Here is a 20,724-nt window from a genome sequence, read left to right as displayed (position 1 = left end):
GATTTTATTCAATATGTCTTGCCTTGCTCATACCGCAGGAAAAATTGTAACATGACCAGGAAGAGAGTAAGGCTGTAAGTCAGTGGGAAATGTGTAAAATGTGAGGTCATAGCTAGGTTTTCTGGGGTTTGTTGTCAGCTGCCTTTTTCACTTGAAATTCAAATGTTGCATGAAAAATTAAGTCTGCTAACTTCTGAAGGTACATGTAAGTTGTCCACTTCATAATGTCTACTTCAGAACGAAGTGGAAAAAGAAGTATCTTTCAGATACCTGCAGTTTACATTACAAGATGTGTGGTTTGCTGGTATTTTATGACCAATAAATGTTAACTCCACAAAAGGGTTGAATTTGACCGAAGAGCCTGTACAGGTATGCCTAAACACTGGCTAACTGTTGTGCAGAGCCGTGGTAATTTCAGAGTTCATATGGAGTGACACAGACTAAAACTGCCTGAAGTGAGGATGAAACCAAGCTGCTTGCTCTGGGCAAAGAAGACAGTCCTCCATTTGTGGGACATCTTTGATATATCCAGAGCAAAAGTGTCAGTGTTGGGGCTTTTTTCTTCTTAGGGGTTTCTGAAGAGGGAACTGCTTCATAGGGCAACTGGCTGTTACTGTGGAGCCAGTCTTGGAGGATGGAACTGAAGGTAGGCTGGCAGGGCATATCAGTTTTTATCTTGAAGGATGGATGACTTGGTCTATGCAGCCTTACACCAGGTTTTCCTATGTGGTGCTGTCTGGTACATACTCTGACTCATAATGAACTTTGTTTCTCTGCAGTGGTGACCTATCTGTGACAGGGACTGACAATTGCACCTTTGACATATGCCAGAAAGCTCTGGGCAAAGACAACTTCACAAAAATCCCTAATGGAGTGAATGGTGTGGAAGACAGGATGTCAGTCATATGGGAAAAAGGCGTTGTAAGTATATCAAAATGTCCAAACATAGAGGTAATTGATTTCTCCAATAAAACATAATCTCTCAGCAGTTATTAAACTCTTCAGTTTCATCAAGTGTGTTTATCATAGGATAACTTATTCAATTGAAAACCCTAACAGTTCTTATTAGCTCTCACTTTATGGTCCTGGAAGATGGAAGAAGATTCTTGGTGCTTAAAATATTTCCCTAAAGAATCATTTTTATTGTTAAGCAGTAAGGAATTGCTATTGTTTCAGTGGTACTGCAAGTACATTTCCTTGAAGCATATTTTTCAATTCATGAAATGAAAGTAAAAGGGAAGAAAGAGGTGCCTACAGTTTCAACTCTATCAGCTGTGTATTTTTTCCTCTCTGATCTCTCTCAAACTTAGCCATTGGAGGTGTTTCTGCACTGGTGTGCCTGTCAACTTCTAATTTATGTTTTAAGATATGCTTCTCTAATGTGTCACTTAGCCATGTGATAACATGAAATGGGCACCTTCACATCCCACTGACTTCAGATTCTCACTCTCAACACAAGAATGGTTAGTGCTTCTCAGATAATGCCTGATGAGGGGGAAGGTAAGGAAATCTCTTGAGGAATCTGCTGCATACTGGGTGTTATGATCGCTCTGGCTTGTGCAAAACTGTTATGTTCTGGAAGATCTACTTCTATTTAATATTAAGTTTTCTTGCAATAGTGAAGTCATGCTGATAATGCACTGTGAAGCATATTCATTTGTCACAGTATAATTACCTACTCACACACTTGGTAAGAATGTGGTTCATGATGTCTCGTTTATCTGTATCTGGGATTCAGCTCCAGTTGGTATGCACAAAACACATGCACTTGTGTCTATACTCACCTGTGGCATAGCTCTAGTGAGATTTTTTTATGGTGTAAACTGAAATCTAGCTTGTGGTTTGTATGAAACTGAGACATGAATGTGCTCATCAGTGCTGCTTTTGAACAGTGCATCCTGTTGGGCAAGACAATTTTTAAAAAGTTCAATTGATAATATCCTCCCTTTTTTCACTTGTAAAATATTACATAGCTGTGTGAGTTTGTCTGAACAGCTTCCCTCCCTTCCCACATGCCATTACTTAGAAGAGCAGTGTTCACCATTTTCATTATACTTTTCTTCTCAGATGACTGCTCACAGACCTCCATAAACATGTTTTTATGACATTCTGATTCCTAGACTGACCTATGCACAATATTACAGCCAGTGTAGCTGGCTTTCCAAACAAACAACAGTCATGGAAGCTGGATTAAATTACACAGCAGTGTACAGTCACAAGACACATGTATATCCATTGTTATTTGCAATTTTGCTGAAGTGTCACATCAGCAAATCTGTTTTTTATACTACTTGATTTCAACATTTACTGAGCACTACTCTACTCTGTGTTATTGCTAAAGAAATTTGCAAATCAGTTTTCCTATACTATACATTGTGCCTTGCCTTGCTGTTACCACCTTTGAGACTCTCCTTAATACTGTCTCACCACTTTCCAAAACCTAGATACTTGAGAGATGTTATGTTTCCTGAGGAAATCGCTGAGCAGGACTGCAGATTTAAAGCCAGCTAAAACAGTTGATTTCATTTGACTTGAGACTGGATCCACAGGGTGTTTGGTTTAAAGTTGTCCTTTTTTTTCTCTTTGCTGTGGGATAAAGTAAGATAAAGTTACTGTATTTAGTGAAAGTACATTGATTATGGGCATCTGGGACAAGTAGTTATTTTTACTTCTAAACTCTTCAGTATGACATTTACTGAGACAAGTAGTTATTTTTACTTCTAAACTCTTCAGTATGACATTTAAAAAAATTGATGTGATGTCACTCACCCTAGCTTTTTCAACAAAAGAGCATTGTTTTCATTCCTTGTTTAAAAAAGTAATGAGTTTTATTTTGCATACTCTTTTGCAGCACAGTGGAAAAATGGATGAAAACAGATTTGTAGCTGTTACCAGCACAAATGCAGCAAAGATCTTTAACCTTTACCCAAAGAAGGGGAGAATTGCTGTGGGCTCTGATGCTGACATTGTCATTTGGGATCCTAAAGCTACAAGGTATGTACAGGAAATTATTTCTTGCTCCACCCCCGCCCCCACCATCCCCCATCCAGCCTTTCTGCAGGAAAAAAAAGCATCACAAAGCCTTTGTACAACAATCAGCCTTTGGGTGAGATTATGGTGGTTTCAAATAGCACCTCGCATGAATTAATTACAGGATTTTGTCTCGCACAATAGTGTATGTAAGGAGAGCTCTTTGATCTCTAGATGGATTCAACAACATTCTCTCTGATTGCTGACCAAGTGCAAAAATTAAAAATCTGTACATTATGCAGCCAGGGCTTGGTATCCTAAGAGTAAAACTAACCCCTTTGGGATGTCAGAGCAACTCTTTTTAGTGCTGGAGTATGTTTGAATTCCTCCCACTGCAAAGGGCAGGAGAAGAGCCTGCTGCAGTGTGACCCATTACAAACTTGTGGTTTGAACTTACAGTTGCTTAAAAACTGTTCAAAGGTGGCTTGAACTTACTTTTGAAGCTCAATCTGTTCATGCTTATGCTTTTATTTAAGGAGTTTTCTGATTGTGTGCACAGTAATTCTGCTAGAATAGAGCTTGTTGCACCAACAGACACACAAACAGTGTCCTGGTGTCTCACCCTGCATGACTTGATACCATGGTACATTTTTGCTAGAAGGGACAGGAAGTGTCTTTCTAGGAGCCTCAACTCACCCAGCATACTGTGCACTACAGCTGATTCCTGTCCTCAGGTATATTCACACCATCAGCCAACCCCATAGTCAGGACTCTATAAATATTTCAGGAATTACATCTTGAGTCTTGCTCTGTCTCTTGAGCCCATCCTGGTCTTGTTTAAACTGCCTGGAAATGGTCTGGCAGCTGTCTGTCACAGAGCCAGATCAGCTGGGGAGTTGTCTCTTAGTTGAGATGCCACTGAACTCTGTGAGTGCATCTCCACTGTTCCAGTGCTGGGCAGGGTAACTTAAGTCTGCAGGAGATTTAAGAACCGAGTCTTACCTCTGGCCACCTGTGCACACAGCAGCAGCAGCAGGTCAGGAAGTGTTCTGGGGTGGTTTTCTTCATGGGCTCAGCTCTAGTGAGCAGTGTGACCATACAACTGTGCTTTCAGCCTTTGATTTTTGAAAAGAAAAAAGCTGAACACTCTGTTCATGGTGTAGGAAAGTTCTGAAACGTAACTGGACATGTCTGATTTTGGCAGACAAATAGGTAACATGCTCCCCCCCCCCACCTCACCTGCCCAATCCTAGATTTACCTTACACAAGCAAAAGTCTTTTGACCAATCTTCTGGTGTTTTTAATTTTTGGTAATGTAATTCTCACTCATTTCAGTATATTAATGCATACCAAAAGCATGTGAAAGTGTGAAGAAAAGTCTTCTGTGTCTTAAGCTACAATATTTGAAGATATGGAGGTTGCTATTCAGAAGTCCCACAAAAAAACTGGCAGCACCAGCAAAAGAAGTTTCAGGAGTGTCAAAAACCCAAATAAATATAGAGGCCTGCCCAGTGCTGGGTCAGGGAGATTTTTGTGTGCATTATGCCTTCTGGCAGGTTGAGCAAGCATATTTTGAGATACCAGCACTGAGCTATTTCAGGACAGTGAAGTTATGAACTCTGATTAAAAAAGCCCTGAAGGATTGTTTTCTGAACTCTCTTCTGCTCTGCCGGGGGACAAATGAATCTAGAAGGATAGCAGAGTTCTGACAATGTTCTCAAGGTGTTTCATCAGCTCCTGTAATTATTTATCTTTTTTGCCTCTCAAACATTCCTTCTGCTTCTTCACTCTCTCCTGAGTGCTCTAATTGCCTTTTCACCCACTGCAGCTGTGAAGGTGCAGTTTTTCTTTAAGTATTTTTTAAACATTTAAACTGTATTTTCTCACTGAGCATGCTTATTTTAAGTTCAGCCAATATTTTTCTTTCTGATCTGGTACTGTTCCCATTGTTTATCAGTTTGGCTTTGCTGGGAATAGTCTCTCTGCAGGTACAGTTGTGTGAACTATATGAGTAAGTATAAATAAATCACGCTGGAACTTGTCTATTAATTTCACTACAAATCCTGAAGAGGGCATAAACAGCCCAGAAGAAAAAAGGAATCTAGCTAATGGATTTCAGCCATTTAAGATATTACACAAGGCGCAGCCTTGTGTGCTTTGTTGATTCTGGGAAGTGATTTTCAATTTCACAATAGGCTTGTTCCTCTTTCTTGCCAAGTTCTTCCTCTTTTGTGCATGACTTTTTTTCTTGTTTGCAACTCTAAGTCTTGTAAGGGGAAAATGCAATTTTTCACTTCTGGTTTGAGGTTGTTTTGCTGTAGTCTTGAAATACTGACTGATACCAGCCTAAAGAGTTAGCCAATTGCTGGAATATTGCTGTGAGGAATTGGTATTATCACAATCTGTCAGAGATAGTCTATACGGAAGATTCTAGAGTCATTCAGAAAGGTAGTGCAGCTCTTCAATACAAAAAACTTGTATCCCTACAAAATCAGCTGCATTTCCATGTCCATGTCATTGCACAGTAACAACATGTTGGGTGCTATCTGAGCATTCAGGATTGTTTCTTTCCAGGTTACAAAACCCTCATGAATTCAGTGTGACAGCTCTGCAAGCTGGAAGCAATTGCAATTCAAGGTTCTGCTTCCAGCACTCTGCTGCTCTAGCTGAGGCTTTCCTTTCAAGGGTCAGCTTCACTGACTGGCCTATTTCTGTAGCATTTTCTGGTAATTTCTGCAGAAAATACTGTATCAACAATTATCAGATTTTCTAGTGTATTTAAAAGCATCTGAATACTGGTTTTTGCAGAGCTGCATGACAGCAAGCATTATTGGGAAGAAACATTAAATGTATAAATAGGTTAGAAACTGCATTACGAAAGATGTGTTGTGAGTCCTGCCAAAGTGGATCTTTTTGTTAGCTTCCTCATACTTATTCTTTCATTAAAGACCACATAAATATGAAAGGGATCTGTTAGTTTATTGCAAGCCATGTGCTACCAAATGTCATATTGCAGACCTCAACACCCTCAGCATCCCAAGTACAGTCTGTGCAAACAGGATTGTTCTGTGAAAGTTCCTTGGGAAAATGCATGTAGGCAGCAAATGTGTACTCACTGTACCATCTTATTTTAATCTGTGTTTTGATCAAGACTGTTCACTGACTTCTTTCAGCTGCACACAAATAATAAAAAAGCCCAAATTCTGTGGAACAAAAGCAACTGTAAAGACTTTTTCAGGAGGAGAGAGCAAAGTAAGGGAGAGGGAATTTCACCTGTCAGCAAGTCAGTGTCCTCTATAGCTGATGCCTTTAGCTATTTGAAAGCAAGCAGGAGTATAAAATCTCTAGGGTTTGTTTCAGCAAGGAATCTAAATACTGCAGTACCCAGTTCAGGCAGTGAAAAGAGCTGAGTATCCCTTGTAAAGGAGGGGCAGAAGGTCCTAAAGAGCTCCAGCTCCCAGCAGATATTAGGGCTCAGTTAATGCAATGTAGCCTGTTGGAGCCTTGCAAGTAAACTCTGGATCAAGTCCCAAAGGCAAGATCAAACACCCATAAGGATAAAAAACCTGTCTCAAATAGAGTTCAACTTTCTAAGTCCAGACACTTCATTATAACAACATGCAAATTGGGAAGCCTCACTCCCCAGGGTTTTTCCCTCATTCAATATAGCTGAAAAGTTAGATAGTTCTGATTGCAAAGGCAGAGCTGGCTGTGCAGGTAGCACCATCCTCTCTGGGCTTTGCTGGAGCGGCCCTCTTTGGCAGGCCCAGCGTGTGCCCCATGTGTGCTGGTGGAGCTGGGCTCAAGCTCTGAGCAGGACAGTGGTGGCTGCAGCCCCGGTGTTCAGCTGCTGGACTGGGGTCCCTGACCAGCAGGGATGGGGGAAGCCTGAGGTGAGGATGGCAGGGAGGAAAACAACAGGTTATCTACCTGCCTGACATGACAGAGGAAGATGTGTTTTCTAGTTTGTTTCTAGTATTTTTGCATTTTAAGGGAAATAGTGACTGGATGTGAATCAGCAAGAAGTCAGAGTTCTCCTGTCTGCTGGCATATGTTCCCTCAATGCCTTTGCTTGCATGTAGATATGTTCATGGCTAAATCTTCTGCATTTGTTAGAACCAAAATCTGCAGCCTATGTCTGTCTTATTTGTAGTCAAGTCTTCAGCCTCAGAGGCTGAAGTGGGGATGTTACAACGTTTAAGCACTCTGCCAAGTAACTGCCTGTAATTTTTAGTAACAAAAGAGAGGAAGAAACCAAGATGTTAGCAGAAGATTAGAATAAATAATGCTGCAACTGTCTTACTCTTTTGATGAATGAGCATGATTTTGAATACTGAGTATATGGATAACTGCATCTAGTCACAATGAGACAAAATGAAATAATGTGCTGTACAAATATCTATGCATAGGACAAGTATGTTCTGACATTTTCAATAGCCCCATGTTCTTTTGCACAAGTGAAAGCATGTGCATGCATGAATGTACACTAATTCACCAGAATCCTGCCAAAGACCTCTTATCTCAAATTAAGAAAATGGGGAGAAAGAAGCAATAGGCACAAATTAAAATATAGGAAATTTCATTTCCATAGGAAGTAATTTTTTTTTTCTGTGATGGTGATCAAGGTTGCCCACAGAGCTTGTGAATCTCCCTCTTTGGAGGCACTTATAACCCAATTTAACATGGCCCTGAGAAACCTACTTTGGCTAACCCTGATCAGAACAGAGGGCTTGGAATAGATGATCTCCAGAGATGCTTTCCAACCTCAGTGACACTCTGGTTTTGTGAACTGTAACAAGATAAGCCTCTCTGAGAGTGCATGATGTACGTTTCCCTAGTAACTTGCTGTTTCCAGAATGTCACTTGGTCTCTTTAGAGAAGTGAAATTCAGAAATGTTACCAAAAAAAATTAAATCTTTCTTTATTTTCTCCTTACATCATTTTTAATTTTTCCCTTGTAAACACTTCAAGATCTTTTCTAGTCATTGAATAGACTAATTTGTGTTTTCCTCTTTGTGTATGCTTTTCTGCAAGCTAATTTCTCATTACTGCTTCTCTCCTGCTCACAGTTTTTCACAAATGTTCACTTCCATCCTGTAACAGCTTGGAGCAATTGGTAGGACCAGACTGGATAGTATTGTTGACAAATTAGCTACTTACCATAATATAAAAATTATTTAGTTGTCATTCTCTACCCCCCTTAAAATGATGAATTTTAGGAGATTTGATTGCATTAAATAAAGATCCCATTCCTTCAGATAAGTCACTTTGATCTGATGCTCCTGAACATTAACTTCCTGCCTCTTCTTGCATCTTCATGAATAGTTGCCTGTATATATTTGTATATGCAATTATTGCAATTCCTTAATATAAAGTAGGCCATGGGGTTTTTAATCCACATTATAGGCTTATACCTAGCATTTTCACACACAGATTGTTAGAATTTCTTATTTTTCCCCTTTTCTTTTTCCTGTTCTTTGCTTTTCTTTTTAAAACTCTTAATTATCATGATAAATGAGTGGTGACTCAGAAAACACAGAAAAGTGAAAAATTTATTTTCTCTAGATTTTAGAAAAGCAGGTTAACAATATGTGGAGTTCAAAAGCATCTGAAAGTGATGAGAAGAGGCAACTCACAAAGGCTGATACTGTCCTCAGCAAAGTGGCATTTCTCACCTACCCCCACCTCTGAAAAGCTCAGAGATACTGCGCTGTTAAGCACTGAGAGAAGTTGCTTACAGCTCAAATACTCACTCCTACACAAATTGATTTTCTTTGGCAGCTGTCAACAAAGCAGTTGTTTTCAAGGACAGACATTATTACTATTTTTTAAATTAAGTAGTTAATTGATTATATAACAGGCGTCCTCCTTTACTGAGATGTTGAGCAGCTATTCTTGCCTAAGGGCTGTTGTCTACAGCATTCCTTCATATTCCTGTATCTGAAAGCTTTAAAGAAATCTGGGTATGTATCCATTTCCATTAAATGTAATTACATTCTTCATTTGCTTGCTTATGTAACCTTGAAAATTAAAGGGATAATACTCGTAGTCAAAGTTTTGGTTCTAGAGCTGATGTATCTTCATGTCCTATGCATTACGAAAGGTAGAAGATCACTCTAATTTTTAATGGGTTCCCTTCATCCATATTTCCCTCCTGCCCACCTGTAACTCACTATTTACTGTTTCAATCTCTGACTGAGGCATAGACATGTTTGTTGAGATGAAAACTGGTACCTCTAACTCCTTAACAAAGCTTTAGGTCATAACTTGACCTGTATAATCTTGACTTTCACCCTACGTGTTGCTGCATTATCTTATCTGCTGCTCTTTTCTAAGTTTCAAGCTGCAGTTTGTAGTTTATAAGTCCTTTATCACACAGAGCATAAATAAATACTGTTCTACTAGTCACTGAATCTTCACACAGTTAGAGGAAATCTGTCAGTTTTTCTTGGACTAAATTACTCTTTGACTCCAAACTAGTTGGACAGAAATATGGTGTTGAAAAATGACAATTTCAGAAGCACGTCTTCCTCTTTGGTACCAGAGGAATGGCAGTGTTTATATTAATAGCTTTAAATTTCTTTGCAAGCCAGGTGTATCAAAAGAAGCTGAAGTGAACTGCATGGAAGCACTGATGTGAGTAGGAGCTATACAGGAGCAGGTGTCTTTACAGTATCCTCTTTATAGAGGAAAATGTTCTTTTACATTTTGAAGTAATTGTTCTGATCTCAGTCTCCATTTAAGAAAGGTTGTTTGAAACAAGAGCCACTGTAATTTATAAGCAGAATTTGTGAATTTTACAGATTTTATTTTAAAAATACAATACAATTTTTTGAAACCTGGATTCAGAACCTGTTCTCATGATGAGTAATTCCTTATGTCAGGCATCACTTTGGATGCTGGAAACAGCTGCTAAGTTGTATTCAACTATGGTGACAGTCCTGGTTTCTTGGATTATTAGTAGGTTACAACTGTTTTTGCCGTTAGCTGAGAGCAAACATCAGAATTTTGCTAAGCTGCCTGCTACTGAAATTGGTGATACAGCTGTAAACAGTCTGTTGCATAAGATTGCTGAATTGTGATGTTGGGACCCAAACAGACCATCTAGTTCTGTTTTATTTGGTTGCTTGCTTGCTACCTGAAACTTTCACTGACATTGACAATGTCAGAGGGTTAAATCACAGGCAAATTTTTGGTGATTTCCATCAGGGAAAATGCACTTCACCTTCAGAAAGGGCAGCATGATCTACAGCTTGTTTCAACAGAAGAGTTATAAATGAGTTCTACAGAGGTTTGTTGTTGAGACAAGCTCTGGAAATGAATTTTGTCGTATTGCAAGGTTTAGATGTACAAATGGATATTACTTTTAAATGTGCCAACTTCCATTCATTTTGTATCTTTAAATTAAGGACGTACTTTCCTCTGAGGCATGGTTACCTCTAGTGATCCTGCTCTAGCACATTTAAACAGCTCACATGTTGATGAAGGATCTTGTTTATTTTTCTGTGTTTCCTCAAATTACCTTCTCCATTTTTCTGTTCATGTCCTGGTACTGCTGTGCAAATCGATAGGATATATAATCAGAGAATGCTAAAGATAATTATATTACAGTTGTTCTTACTTACTGCTCTAGCAATTGAACCCATAAGGCTAATGCAATAAGCTAAAGGAGTATGCTCACAAACTCCATATAGGGCTATAACAACACCCATGGATAAATTAGTTTGATAGTATTCAATAGGACCAGTGAAAATCAGAGAGGTTTGACTTTTCCCAACGTGAATCTACCAGGTGATGCTGATATTGGCAAGCAGGCATGCATAAGTTTTCTGTCCAAGGCGTGCTGTATAAGGCAAAGTTTTTATTCCTATGGGCAGATTGGTCATAGACAGTATTTACATATATACAGCCTTTGAAATGTCAGTTATCACCAAGATTTAAATGTAGCCCTTAGAAGAACCAATTTCTCTTAATTCAACAGAATGATAAGAAAGGAAAACTAAGTATCTTTCCATGAATTGTTTTCTCCTCTGTATAAGTAATCATGTCAAATATTTAATATGATTAACTTTGAAAGTGACTGTATTTCAAGTAAGATACAGATTTTTTGTGGTTTTCTCATTTTGAGGGGGATACTGAATGAAGTTTTAGAAAATTTTTCTCCAAATTGATCAATATTTTAACCTATTAATATTTCATATTGCTTGTGACTTTGATAATTCCTTTGCAAAAAGATATACTCTGGAAAAATATGAATGCATGTATATGAATTGTAATATATGCATGATAGATTTTCATTGCGTGAGCACCCATACTGGAAAAAGCCCAACTGGCAGCCAAAAGCATGAAGCTTCCTTCTTTTCAGAAATGATGAATGACAGTAAAAATATAAACATTCCAAATAATATATATAATCTGTAGATTGGATACAGGAAGTTAATAAAATAATTAGCTGAAACTCAAAATTCTTTTGACCAGCTGTAGTTACAGTACACAGTAAGTAGCTCAGTAGGGAAAATAAACAATAAAGGAAGTATACACAGCCTGCACTTCCAGATAGTAATGTCAGCTGTAGCATTGGCTCCGCCTTTAAATTAGCCAGTTAGGGTTGGAGAAATGGAAATCATATAGAATGAGGTCTACATATACACAAAGCAATAATACCATCATTCAAGTGAGTACTGTTGAAGTTTGAAATTATAATTTACTTAATACCCTTGGAGGAAAGGTATGTAGCAGTGTGATGTCATTATCTTTTAGCAGCATTGAGATATTTGGGCCGTCAGTCATTGAATCAATCCAGCTCACAACTAAGCATTACCAAAAATTATTACCATCTACTGACTTCCCAATGAAATGGTCTTTTTGTGAGACTCAATATTTGAAACATTGCAGCTGTGCTTTTCAAACTTGAAACTGCAAGTCATTCCAGTTAAAAGGTCAGAGCTTTTTCTGATCGAATTGTGCATAGATATTTGCTTGACAAGGCAAAATGAAATCATGTTATCCAAAGAAAATATTACAGCCTGGGTTTTTTCCCACTAATCTCTTTTGTAGTGGAAAATTTTGCATTTCAAGGCTGCTGAGTTCTGTCCTTTTGACTCCCCCTTCATTCTTTTGAAATGCAATTACTGTTCAATGAAATGTTATTGTGCTATCCTATTTTTACAGCTGCTCTATGATGTACTGTACAGTGTTGTAGTTAAATAACGTTGCTAAATTTTTTTCTTACATCAATTTATCAAAATTTTCTAATGAAGTAAAAGGCAAGGATCATAGTAATTTTGTGTGTTGTTTTGTAAACACAGGAAAATATCTGCAAAAACACATCACCAGGCAAATAACTTCAATATATTTGAAGGAATGGTCTGCCATGGAGTTCCAGTTGCGACAGTTTCAAGAGGCAAAGTGGTTTATGAAGGCGGAGTTTTCAATGTCACAGCAGGAGAAGGCAAATATGTCTCCCGTCCACCATTCCCTCCATATGTCTACAAACGAGTCAGGCAGCGGGAACAGGTTAATTAAACTAATAAATCTCTGAAACGCCTTGTACAACATGAGGATAACTAGCTCTTGGGAAGAGAAGTTTGGGGATTCAATGGTAATTTTCCGTACTAATCAAAATATGCCAAGGTGGGAGGAAAGGAAACGAAGGACTCAATTTTTATTGCTCCTTATCTTACACAAAAATATTATAGACTAGTTCCTGCTCTTAGAGTAGTCTGTACAGCTTGTGAACTAAGCCTCAGTACTTTTAAAAATAAACATGTCCTACTTTCAATAAAAATGGACAAAGTTTTTCTTCTGAGTAATCTAACTGCTACATTTCATCACTGATTTCACTGAAAATCAGAGAGCCTAAATATCATATGCAGGATGAAACCTTGCACCAAGGAAGAAATCAAAAATTTTCTAACTTTTTCATGGATGAAATATTTTGAGCTAAACCCTGCAGAGCATTGAACACTTTGCTGTCTTCCAGCAAGAATGTGTTAAAAGCTGACTATGTGCAAAGGGTACTGCTGGGCCAAGCAAGATAGCTCTGTTCAAGCTTTTGTTCTATTTTTTAAAGAAAAATATTTCAAATACATAAAGATTGAATTTTCAGTGTCTATTTAGTGTGCAAGCATTCATGATGCTTTTGCATCCTTACTGTATTGTGAATAGGATTTTCAGAAGCACACTGAGTAAGTACACTTTAAAATCACCACCTGAATTAATGAGATTTGCTGCAGGATCTAAAAATTGAATCAGACTAGCATCCTTGTTTAATACGGCCCAGTGAAATGCCCCCAAGATAATTCTGTATATTTCCTTCTGCTGTTGTCTTGATGGACTGAGAAGGGCTTTGCTCCAAAGACCACAATTTCACAGGAGGTAGTGAGCTGCTTGCAAGTTCATACACATAATACAGTATCAAAACTACAATAAACTGAAATTTGTAAGATATTTGATAATTACACAATTCTGAAAGACTTCCATGAACATATCAGTTTTCATTTCCCTTCAAAGCTAGAGAGAATTTTCCCTTAACCCAAATATCAAATGCAGCATGTTTTCAAAAGTGATTTTTCAACCAGCTCGGCCTCCTGTAGCCAGCAGGTAGAATAGTGGGTGATAGATATCCAAACAAGGCAGAATTTGCTTCGTTTCATTGACATTTATTAACCTGATGTAATTAATCTGATGTATTAAAAACATCACTGGAAAATGTGAATACTCTAACAAATAGAAAAATCCATAACATGAGGTGGAACATGTCAAGTTGCTTCTTTAAAAAATGGATTTAGAATTGGTTTGTTACAGTGTTGAACATATTTAGCCACCCGACTCCTGATGAAAGCTGAAAATGGAACAGTTTAATCCCAGTGCATTACATAGAAAGATGGATTATCACAGGACTTCTATTTCAATAATGTCCAATTAGCAATTGCAAAGGAAGACAAAATAGTGAAATATTTTAAAAATTTTATTGCAGGTATCTCAACCTGTTCCTGTCAAGAGGGCACCATATACAGGCACGGTCTCAGGAACATCTGTCACGCGAAAATAACAGGCTCATTCCCCAGTTTTGGCTGTTGCAGGTAACCATCTCCTTTGGTTAGTGAAAACTATTTAATGCTTCTCTGAAACTTCAAGAAAACAGAAGTGTAGCAGGTTGTCTATCTGGTGACAGGCTTGTCTGAAATAAACCCTCTCAGAAGCTGGGTTGTCTTGGTATCTGTAAAGTTGACGAAAAAGGTGTGGCAGCCCAGGTATGGAGAACCTAATTTTGATTGGAACGTCATTTAAAAAGTTGAGTTGAAAGAAACTGAGGAGTCTAACTGCTGAACTGAGACATGGGTATGAAGGCCCATCCAAAACCTGAGTTCAGTTAGCAACAGGAGAACAAAATGAAGGATGAATATTTGACTTCCAACTTTACAGAAAAAAACCAAAATCACAAACAAAACCAGCTTGATGTGAAAAACTAAAATGTCAGTGTCTCTGTGTTACACGGTAGAACAGCCATTGAAAAGAGAATAGGTTTAGATTAGATATTAGGAAGAAATTCTTTACAGTAAAGCTGGTAAGGAACTGGAACAGGTTACCCAGAGAATTTGTGGATGCCCCATCCCTGGAAGCATTCAAGGCCAAGCTGGATGGATGGGGCTCTGAGCAGCCTGGTCTAATGGAAGGTGTCCCTGCCCATGGTAGAAAGGTTGGAACTAGATGATCTTTAAAGTTCCTTCCAACCCAAGCCATTCAGCGATTCCATGAATTGCTGCAGTCACTGCCAGCAGTGTTTAATTAATATAAGCTCATCACTGCTAACAGAGGAGTAACACCCAGCATCTCCCCTTCCCTCCTCTCCAGTGTTCACAGTGTGTAACTTGGTTATTGACAATCTTTGTATATGCCCTGGTGCTTGGCAGATTTTTCTATGAGCTGATTTCCTTGCTAAGGCAGCAGAAATCAATTAGCCTTGTTTTCTCAGTCAGCTTTCTGTTAGCTTGGTGAGTTGAAGTGTCTCTTAGAAGGTCTTAAAATCAAGAATCAAACACGGTTAGAAGGGAAAAAGGGATTTTACCTCTCTATTTATTTAATGATCCTTAGGTGCACCACATCCAGGTGGAATGCGCCGAAATGCACGCCGCAATGCACCCCCACAACAGATTGAGTGACACTGTTGTGTTGCCCGAGGCAGCACAGCATCCAGCTGCAGATGTCCTTGGTGTCAGCTGCAGCCTGCAGGGAAAGCTGGCTCATTCGCAAGGAGCGAGCCCCAAACAAAGGTGGTGTAAAAGGATCAGTGGAGGCAAAGGACAAAGCAGGGTCTTTGCATAGGTTCCTGCTGGTTTACTGCACGTGGAGAGCTCAGGGACAGAGCCCAGGGACAAAGACCAGGGATAAGAGAGAACACAGCCTTTTATATGGGGGTGAACAAAGGGAAACAACCAATGGGGATGGACTAGGGGGGAGGAGCCAACAGGGAAATATCCAATAGGGATAACCTAGGGGAGGGAATTACATGAGTAGACCAATGGGAGTGTCAAGGAAGGAAGAACTTTCCAGAACTAATACATAAGCAATTAAGGGAAATGCATAAACATGAGCTTATACATAAAACTGGATGGAGAACTCCTAAACCAGTAAACTTAAAACATGTAAACTAAGAACCACTAGGAGCATGGGAGCTCGCCATAACCAAGGGGTGAGGATTAGACCATGGTGGAGACCATGGAGGCCTGTCCACCAGTCTTCTGAATGCTCTGCTGCAGTGGCCACTGCCACATGCACCACAACAATTGAGTATAACATTATAGGTCTTACTAATTAGCATATAGATTCCCCAATGAGAGGCTCGAATGAGCCCTCCCTCCCCAAGGAACCTTGCCCTGGATGGTTCTATCTTAGTTTACAAAACGTGTTCTGGAGAGGACCTTGGTGTCTGGGGCATTCTGATCCCTAACTGTGAGGCTTCTAAGATGTTTAGTCTCCCAGCTTGATAAATAAGTCTAAGAATGTAGGCTAAAACCCACTAAGAACACAAAAGCTATATAAAGGTATATAAAAGGGGTATAAAAGAAAAGGCAAAAAAATCATCATGGCATGAGAAGAACCTAGCGAAGATCACTGCAGTGCAGCATATGGATGGGGTGAGGCAGCTGGGGACAGGGACTAGTGACAGCCCCTCACTCTCTAACTGTTTAACAAGCAGAAGACCTGCTTCAGGAAAAGGTCAAAACTAGGTAAGTCCTTCAGCAAGCACAGTTAAGCCATGATGCTGCTGTGTGCCAGCTGCAGCTGAAATGATGTCTGCTACAGCAGGGGAGTTGATAAATATGGGTTGGGGGAACAGTGAGTGACAGGAAGCATGACAAAATCCAGGCTGAAGTTTTGGGTGCATATGTGTACCAACAATGAGATCAGCTGGTTTGAGAAATGATTTCCCAACAGATGAACAGAAAGCTCCAGTTTGCACCTCACTAAAATGAGTCTGTTCTTAGTGCTAATTAATATGGGATAGGAACAAACCTGCAATGGTTGGGGGGGTGAAATTAGCTTTTCCACATTTCATGGTATCATTCCTTTAAAGCTACCTTACAGTGAAACTCATCCAGGGCATCAGTAGCAGCAACAGAGTGCAGTATCCTATTTGTTTTTCTCTGCCGTAAGGGAAAAGCTTTTCTAATAGAGAGCACTAAAGGCTAAAGCTTCAGTAGAGTGAGGGAGCAATAATCATTCTTTCTAGCTCCTAGCAGTCCTTCTCCATTATTACCTCTGAGTGAAAAATTGCAAAGAAGAGATTTTCTTTTGAAATATGATATCATATTGTCTTTTTCTTCTCTATAGATAAAAGCAAATGAAAATGACCTTGCTGCCCCCACGAGCAGTGCCTTCTGGTTCCAGCAATCAATCCACAATCAACTTATCAAGAGCCAACATGAAACAACAGTAACCAATAAGCATTGTATTTGTCTTCCTACATAAAATTGTCCTTGAAATTTTTCTTTGAAAAGATTTTTGCTATAATAATTGGAAAATTCCTTTTAGAAAATGGAGTAATAATAAAAAAATAACTACAATTATAATGTGGCAACAGCTCTTAAAGTATGTAAGTTTTGGGATGGTATTTCTTAATGTTTATCTTCAAAAGGTATCAGCTAGCCAATAAAGTAAAAGCAATGAACAATGGTGTTTAAGCACATTTTTTAAACTCCTGCTCTTTTGGGTCCCAAGAGATGAATCCTAATTGTCTAATTTTATATGTTAGGAAGACCTCTATTGTGCTTGGCAATGCAGAGAGTTCTGAGAGCAGATGCTGAATTTTATTTTTTAATTTTCCCTGTCTGGAAGGGGTCAGTACAGAAATATGCTGATTCAGCAGAGCACTCACTATTTTGGAGCTGCTGCCACATCTCCATGTCGCTGTCTTTAAAGAACTTTGTGTATTTTGTCACTGCCAGCTGTACCACCAAGCATTTTTTGGTGGGTTCAAGTATTTCCTTCGTTGCACTCTAGGCAAACCTATGTGAACCATACTCATGAACTCACCTACAGTAGTAGTTTGTGTTCTGGCTTTATGGAGAGACACACACCCATCACCTGAAGGCTTATGAAATGAGATCACCAGAGAAAAACATAATGCATTAATGTCAAAAAACATTTTTAACTGCAAGTGCGAAGTTTTTCTCAATGTAACTAATACTTTGTTTTTTGTAGGACAGGATTCCTAATTAGCAAAAAATCTTTTGCTCAATTATCTGATTTCCCTTTTCAGAGGTTGTTGTACTTTTAGAAGCATGATTCCGCTACCATGTCTAGACATACTTTGATTTGGAGAACTTGAATGTTGGTTAAAGTTGCACTTTCATATGTAATAGCTCTTCTTTTTAAGCAGCTGTCACTGGGAAAAATTTTAGAGAGTGGTTTAATCCCAGCTGGCAGCTAAGTACCACACAGACACTCGCTCAATTTCCCCCCAGTTAGGTGGGGAAGAAAATCAGAAGAGTAAAAGTTAGAAAACTCTTAGGCTGGGATAAAGATGTTTAATAGGTAGAGCAAAAGCCATGCACACAAGCAAAGCAAAACAAGGAATTCACTCCCCATCATCAGGCAGCTGTTCAGGCATCCCCAGGAAAGAACTCTGAACGTCCCTCCTGCTTCTTCCCCCAGTTTAACATGCTGAGCATGAGCACATGGTCCAGGGTATTCCTGGGGTCAGTTGAGGTCAGCTGTCTTGGGTGTGTCCCATCCTGTAGGTACAAAAATGCTGTTAGTGAGGATCTTCTTGTTATTTTCTAAGTCCGTGAGAGACTTTTCTCTCTCACAGAAGAGGTAGCAGGGAATGTAAACAACCAAGCCACCTGCAACCTTGGAAAGTCTTGTTTATGGTATAGTAGAAAATATTTTGATAATGGATGTTTTAGGATTTTGGCCAATCGCCCCCAAGGGGTGGCTGGTCCTTTGTCCAATTAGACTATGAAGAAAAAAGTCTATAAAAGAGTTTGTAAAATAATTAAATAAATCAATCTTGCTGCACAATTCCTGCCTGCTGGATCTTCTCCTCCTCCTCCTCCCTATAGCTGCGGGACAAGGTGATATACCGTAGGAACCAGGCCTGCGGTAATACCATCTCATCTGCTTGTGCACGCCCAGCCCTCTTGCTGATGGGATGGGGTGAAAAGCAGAAAAGGCCTTGATGCTGTGTAAGCATTGCTCCTTGATAATGAAAACATCCTTAAATTATCAACACCATTTCCAGCACAGATCCAAAACATAATCCCACACTAGCCGCTGTGTAGAAAATTAACTCTACCTCAGCCAAAAGTAGCACAGAGAGAGATGAGGCCAACACAAAATCACCTGTACAGTGAGTTGACTGTCCTCTGTGCAGAAACAATGTAACCTGTACTTCTGTGCAACCCACAGGCCAAACAGGCCCAGAAAGTGCTGCATATTTTATGACATACCCATTAAACATATGATAATTACTAATATTTTTGACAGTGGAAAGCAGACTTGCAGTTCCTGCTATATTCACAGCCATACAGTGACGTATGAGCTTGTATGAAAAACAAACTCCTATTAGGTCAGTAGTTCTGGTGTCTCTAAACAGCAAAGCAGGGTTTTCTTTGTAAGATGATGGAGGATAGTCATGGGTATGGTCGAGAAGATCTAGCACCACTTCCTGTTTCTCAGGTTTGTCTTTGGGGTGGCAGAACAGCAGAACCAACAATCCAGCACTATTACAATGACTATTACAGGAAACGGAGTTCGTTGTTCAGTACAGACTTCTGTACTGTCATGCTCTGCATCTCAGTTTGTTGCCCAGTCTCCCTGTACAATCAACAGAGAAAGAGATGCTTTTGCAACTTCATTTGTCTCTGCATCAAGATCTCACACAGGTCAGAAGAAACTGTCTGGAGCTGTTCTCCTTTGGGATGAGGTGGGCAGTTTTCTTGCAGTGCTGATTTGTCTCCATTGGCTACAAAGATTATGCAGTGTGTGTAACTATGGTGCTAATTTCTACTCTGCAGCTGCCTTCCATCTGTCTTTGCCTGTCAGAACTGGAACTTTCTTGTATAAAGGATGCCAGTCTTTTCTTTTGTTTTGTCTCATCAGTAGCGCAGGTCAACCATGAATCCATTCTTTCCAATCAATCTTTTGCCACCTTGGAGTAAGAGCAGAAATTCAGTAAGAGTAATCTCCAAACCATGAACATGTATAATCTATGGAAAAATGTAAGATATTTTTAGGTTTCCTACTCATTTTTATTAGAAATGAGTGAGCTTCCTCCTATATAATTAGCAAAGAATTCCTGAGCCCTATATTGGTACTTACTGCTCTGTATCATGGATTATTCTTCCTAAGGGGGTTATACCTTTTTTTTCTTAAGAAAAACCTACTTTTTAATTCCGGTGAGTCTTAACTATTGTGCAGATGTCATGAAAGAAACTACCTGCATTTTGTGAACTGGGATTTACACCAAATCATCTGCTGTATTTTTACATCCTTAAGTGCAACAAGTAATTGAGCCTGTCAGGTTTGTTATATTTATGAACATTTGTTTTGCCATGACACGTGCTGACCCTAGTACCTGAATCCTGCCTCAAGCCACAAGGTGCCAAGTAATAGCCCTTGAGGAACACTGTGACATCAAAAGAATTTCAACTGTGCCATTCAGGCACTCCTACTGAAGTTGAGGCTGTCAGACTGCAAATCTCTGTCGTCCTTGTTCTTTTTCCACTTACATGGGCTATGCTATAATGGTGGGATCTTCGTAGGATGTAATTTTGGGATTGCCCAGGTCTCTACACAGAACATCCTTTCCTTGCTCAGCATTTCTCTTTGGAATGCTACTGGTTTCCACCTCTTTCTTGTATGGAAAGGCTGAAGATTCAAACACATTGTTAAAGTAAGGAAAAAACTCCTATTTTCATCGCTCTCCCTACTCAGAAATTTGGGATCTTTAGTACTCCATTCTCTCTGGTGATGTGGATTCCAGAGGCAGGAGCAGAAAAGCAGTTTGGGAGATCTGATCCCTGCTTACACAATATTGCTTTCATCCACATCATTTGGCAGTGAAAGCCTCATATAGACAGTAGGTGTTTATTGCCCGGTTGCTGGCACTCAGTTCACCACCTGTGACACTCACGGCTGTGGTGCAGACACCCACACCTGCAGCACTTCTCTCTTCAGCCTGCAGCACCAGGGATGGATCTCTGCAGAGCAGCAGTACTGAGCCCTGTGGCTGTACTGGGCCACTGG

At 39.5% G+C, this 20,724-nt stretch overlaps 1 protein-coding gene across 1 annotated transcript in view; it reads left to right on the top strand.

The window, feature by feature from the left end:
- The window catches only part of DPYS (dihydropyrimidinase), a 38,707-nt gene extending 21,564 nt beyond the window's left edge, over positions 1 to 17,143 (top strand). Inside the window, exons 8-12 of the mRNA XM_048287152.1 lie at positions 780 to 921; positions 2,852 to 2,994; positions 12,279 to 12,486; positions 13,949 to 14,054; positions 16,807 to 17,143. Coding sequence (XP_048143109.1) covers positions 780 to 921; positions 2,852 to 2,994; positions 12,279 to 12,486; positions 13,949 to 14,023 — 568 coding nt within the window. The 3' untranslated portion in view covers positions 14,024 to 14,054; positions 16,807 to 17,143. The remainder of the gene's footprint in view (positions 1 to 779; positions 922 to 2,851; positions 2,995 to 12,278; positions 12,487 to 13,948; positions 14,055 to 16,806) is intronic.
- Positions 17,144 to 20,724: the final 3,581 nt, after the last annotated feature.

The sequence above is a fragment of the Corvus hawaiiensis genome, chromosome 26, assembly GCF_020740725.1.
Source record: "Corvus hawaiiensis isolate bCorHaw1 chromosome 26, bCorHaw1.pri.cur, whole genome shotgun sequence".
NCBI classification, from domain to species: Eukaryota; Metazoa; Chordata; class Aves; order Passeriformes; family Corvidae; genus Corvus; species Corvus hawaiiensis.
Note: the sequence above shows the minus strand (reverse complement) of the source record. Positions and strands in the feature narration are given on the sequence as shown.